The sequence below is a fragment of the Haplochromis burtoni genome, unplaced genomic scaffold (genome assembly GCF_018398535.1).
Source record: "Haplochromis burtoni strain Fernald_Lab_line unplaced genomic scaffold, NCSU_Asbu1 Contig_366, whole genome shotgun sequence".
In the NCBI taxonomy this organism is placed as follows: domain Eukaryota; kingdom Metazoa; phylum Chordata; class Actinopteri; order Cichliformes; family Cichlidae; genus Haplochromis; species Haplochromis burtoni.
The window spans coordinates 547,226-552,589 of record NW_024582727.1 but is presented as its reverse complement, the minus strand read 5'-3'; the positions used below and the strand labels follow the sequence as shown (position 1 = coordinate 552,589).

The window sequence follows — 5,364 nt, the reverse complement described above, 5'->3', positions numbered from 1 at the left end:
AGCTTCTTTATACTTGCTGTAGCTCACAGTTACTCTACACTGCAGATATGACGCCTCTGTTCATCTCAGTGCTGCTGGCTGCTATGTGCCTCGGTATGAACACAACTCTGTTTCTTTGATATCAACATTGACGTGATTCTTTAACAGCACACTGATACTGTTTGTTGGTGTTTTACAGAATGCAGAGCACAAAAAGACAACGTGCTGCAATCAAAAGGAGAAGAGACTGCTGCTGCAGGAGGCACAGTAACACTTGGCTGTCTCTATAACAGCAGTACAACAACTAATTATCTCTTCTGGTACAAACAGGATGGAAACAACAGCCCCAAATTCATCCTGATGCGCTATAGTGGGGATGATGGAAACACAGCAGAGGAGTTCAAGGAGAGATTTTCATCCACACTGGATTCCAGCAGCAGATCAGTTCCTCTGAAGATCCAGAAGCTTCAGCTGTCTGACTCTGCTGTGTACTACTGTGCTCTGCAGCCCACAGTGACAGGAAACAGCAAAACTCTGTACAAAAACCTTTGGAGCAAAGACAACAGAATACTCCACAACATCCACTAGAGGGAGCCACACACTGTTAAACTTCTCTCCAGTCAGAATTACAGTCTTTACTTGTTTGATCACATTGATGGAAAGCGTTAAGGCCTATTATTTTCTCTCTTCTTTCTACATTTCTCATTTCAGTGTCTGATCGATGCACTCCTCCACTTTTCATCAGGACCAAATTCTGTGGGTCCTTCCAATATTTGCCAGTGAAATATAGTACAGTGGTCCCTCGGAACATGGGGAACAGAGCCTTCAGTTGCTCTCTTCCTCAAGCCATAAGAAATAAAAACTCTCTTCCTGTGTTTAAGTCACAGCTCAAAACACATCTGTTCAAACTGGTTTATTCACTTTAGTGCTGATTTTCTGTTGTCAAGTTCTGTTTTGCAATTTTAACTTATTTTATGTATTTTATGACTATTGCTCCTTTTATTAATTTTGTTCTTTTGTAAGGTGACCTTGGGTTTTTGAAAGGCGCCCACAAATAAAATGTATTATTATTATTATTATTATTATTATTACTTCTCTACCGTGGTGATGGGATTTCCGGCTCTTTTTAGAGAGCCGGCTCTTTCAGCTCCCAACCGGCTCTTCAGGTTGTTTTGTTGCTTTAAATAATTTATTATTAACAACAATATAAAATTATGCACTAAAGGAATTAGTAATGTAAAAAAAGTGGTTTTATTTAGAGACAGAGCAGGTACAAACTCCAAAACACATTTCTAGCGTTAACTGAACTTCCAAAACAGAGCTACCTAGATCACATAAATTACACAATTGAAAGCATGTGTATAGTTATATTCAAATAATTAAAGAAAAAATGTTCATTTACCTGTTACTACCACACACCAAATCTGGTCATTGGTACTTTCTGGCTTGTGTAGCCACTACGTAACAAAAGCTCAACACTGCGCCTAGCATCCTGGAGCACGTCTGTTGTGTTTTGTAAGTGTTTTGGAGCTTGTATGTGCTTTATCTCTAAAAAAAAAAAAAAAAAAAAAAACATGGCTCGCGTCATTCACGTCAAAGATCCGGCTCTAAGAGCTGTTTCGTTCGCAACGACACATCACTACTTTACGAGACTGAAACTGTGAGAAGAACATTGGACTAGTTTCCCTTTGACTGTACAAATGTAGTTGTACTTTTTTAGTTGTTATTTATCTCATGAGTATCTTACACAATGCCAGTCTTACATTCCTGTTGCATCTCATAGTATTAGACCCTTACCTGGCACTTCTATTTTAACTCTGTTATTTGTTGTTTATTGTATACCGCACATTTTTTACTCATTCTCATCCTGCTGCTGTAACACAGTTTTACCTGTGAGATCAAAAAAAGTCAAACTTAAAATCACACATGCAAACGTGTGAGTGTGAATATTCTGTCTCTGTTAGACCTGTGATAGACGGCCAACCTGCTCCCTTACTCAGTGATCACCACAGTGGTTAGGTTGGCCGTCATGTTTGAGTTTTGGGTGGATAAAAAACAAAGAAAGAAAACAAACAGCTGTTGTGCATTTTTGGTTTATAACATAATTGTAAAATTCTAACTTTAATTCAACAACACAGTAGATTTCCATGTGTATCAAAAAACTGAAAAGACAAAACAACAACAAATAAAAACATTAAAAATTGATCACATCGCAGTCTGACAGCTGAAGACATCAGGCTGATCTGACTGTTCAGGACAATAATGCAGAGGCTTCCTGCGCCGTAACAGTGGGTGTACAACAAGTTTCTGTAAAAAACGGTCGTGGTGGTGAGCAAAATGACCGTTACAGCAGGTATACTACTGTGTTAAGGTGGTTTAACTCTGAACCTTTAGAAACTCTCTACTTAGACACTGTTTTCTCTAAAAAGACCTCTAACCTGAGGGGTAGATTATGAAGATGATATTAAGGGAACAACTGCACATTAGAGACCTGAAACTTACAGCAGCAAAAACTAAGAAAAGATTTGCTTTAGCTTGTGGCAAATCTAAATTAATTGTATTACTTTCTTGTGTTGTGTGTTCTAATTGCTACAATTTAATCAGTGTTAAAGAGATTTAGCAGCAGATTAGAATGAGGTATAACAGCACAGTCACTTTTAAAGTGAAACTCTGAACACATTACCTGCTCCTGACCAGGTTATTAGTGTAAGTTACCACAGCAAATTAGATAAAAACAGCTACTTTTGTGACACAAACCTCTGACTTTTAGCTCAACACAGCTGAGCAATTAACCTTGTGTCAAAATACACCTCTCAGTGTGAGTTCTCATACGGCGCCACAACTGTGTTCTGGTTTTGAATCTTTTATTACATCTTTGACAACAAAGCCACTGGCCAAGTGGAATACCTGGGAGTGTCCTCAAAACCTGCGCTTGCTGGCTCCTGTGTTCACCAGACTATTCAACATTTACCTGTCACATGCCACTGTCTCACATTGCCTCAAATCAGCAACAATAATCCCACAGTCCCCAAGTCCACCACCATCAGTGGCCTCAACGACTACAGAACCATCGCTCTGACTCCAGTAGTTGCTAAGTGCTTTGAGAAGCTCGTTTTAATGCACATAAAAGACTACCTCTCACCCAGCTTCGACCCCCACCAGGTTTGCCTATAAGGCAAACAGGTCCAACTTAAGATGCAACTTCCACTGCCCTCCTGGGACTTCAGTAAGGATGCTCTTCATTGATTTCAGCTCGGCCATTAATACCATCATCCCAGACATCATTATTGACAAGCTTGTAAACTTGGACTCCACCCCACATGTGTATGGATCAAAAACTTTCTTACAGACTGATGAAAATATGTCAAGGTTGGCAACCAGAGATCATCCACCCTGTCACTCAGCACTGGCTCACCACAGGGATGTGTGCTGAGTCCACTCCTATACACCATCTACACCAGTGACTGCAAACCCACTAGTGCTGAGCGATATGACGATAAATATTGTGTGGACTATCGTGCCATTTGTCTTCTATCATTTCTAACCTAATTTTAGAATTTATTACATAAAATATAACCTTTAAAACCAGTCGGAGTGGGAACGCTCCGTTTTGCGTAACTATTTTTAAATCCCTGTAGAACTGGAATCACTTAAGCTAGCGCAATAATTTTTTTTGCATATGAAACCGGAGGAGTTGTACTTACATCTTATGCCATCAGCTTGCCCTAGGCCACGGCTTCCTTCCACATTTAGCTTTGCAAAAACTGCATAAAAAGCACTTGCAGTAACAAAAACATAATATTCCAGAAACACCGATCTAATCAGCTGTTCATAACACTTCCCTGGTTGGAACAGACGTCAGCGCGAACTATTGCATGTCCGCCATTACCTGCCCGAAACTGGAAGAGACGTCATTTTCGAGGAAAATGTAGTTTTTTACCTTCAGGGCCTTATAAGCCTATGCTGGTGTTTTTGAAAGTCATGTTTGACTTTATGCTTTTCTGAATCATTTTCAGGATGCTTAGAACTCAAATTACACTGCTGGAAATAGTTTATTTTGATGCACATGCTGTCTTTTTGCAAATTTGCATTGTAATATTTATTTTCATTTTTCCTGCAGTATATAAAAATTAGTGTATCTCAAAAATAAAACTATGAAGACACTCAAAATAAATTTCCTGTGGTGGGAAACTATTTTGTGCAACTTTTTTGTATTTACAGTTTTGAGGGATAAGCCTCTTAAATTTCTCTAACTAGAAATATATGTTGAAAAAACAAAAATGATTTTCATTTTCAATTTATGTAGTTACTATGGACTTAATGCAGACATATTATTAAAATTTGGGCTATAACGGTTGTATTGATGTATAGCAACTTGAAATGCTCCCACAAATGGCACTACAGCATGTAAAAATATAAAAATAAGCTCTGGCGGACTTGGTTCTATGGCAAGTCTCAAAGGGTTAAATAGCCTGTGGCAAATATATTAGAGTTCTTTTCTCACTATACATACTCTTAACTTTATGCATGAGAAAATAAAGTATTAAAAAAAAAGATATTTTTTGCACAGAAACTCCGTCTTGTGGTTTTGCGACATGGTGCTGCTTTACGTGCACCCGGATTTGCGACATGCTTTACGGTAACTCAAAACGATGGACGTGCGACATGTTGCAGTTTAATGCCCGGACATGCAACAGGCAGAGACAGCTACACAGCAGCAGGAAGACCACCATCGGTGACCACACCCCCATGCACCCTGCAACATCATCATCAAATTTGCAAACAACAGCACTCTGATGGGGCTCATCACTGACAATGACGACACCACCTGCAGAGATGAGGTCCAATGTCTGACAGAATGGTGTGACAACAATAACGTAAACCTCAACACCAGGAAAACCAAGGAATTGGTCACAGACAGACTTCTGCAAGACAAAAAAACCCCGGCTCCCCCCCCCCCCATAAAAGGTGATTACCTGTCCACCCATGGACTCCATTGCCAGCTCTAGATGTCTCTCCAGAGCCAGGGCAATCATAAAAGACCGCCTCCATCCTAACCACCATCTATTCAACATCCTGCCCTCTGGAAAAAGGTTCATATCCATCAGGTGCAAAACCAATAGACTAAAGAACAGCTTCTTCCTGTAGGCTGTCAGGAAAATAAATGCAAACTGAGAGTTTCCTACAATCATTCTGGTGCTGCTATTTGCTATTTATTATTGTCATTATTGCTTTTTTGTGTGCGCGTGAGTTTCTTTTTGTTTCCGTACAATATTCTGCTCCTGCTGTGCAAGATTTCGGCAATTTATGCAATCTCCATCCCTTAATGACCATAGCACTTACACCCTTATTTATTATTTACAATTATTTATTATGACGTCTACA

At 39.4% G+C, this 5,364-nt stretch overlaps 1 gene segment (V, D, J or C); it reads left to right on the top strand.

Moving 5' to 3' along the window:
• Window positions 1–8: 8 nt before the first annotated feature.
• On the top strand, window positions 9–992 carry LOC102313358. The segment is given in 2 exon segments: window positions 9–93; window positions 179–992. Coding segments are annotated over 2 exon segments (435 nt in total).
• Window positions 993–5,364: the final 4,372 nt, after the last annotated feature.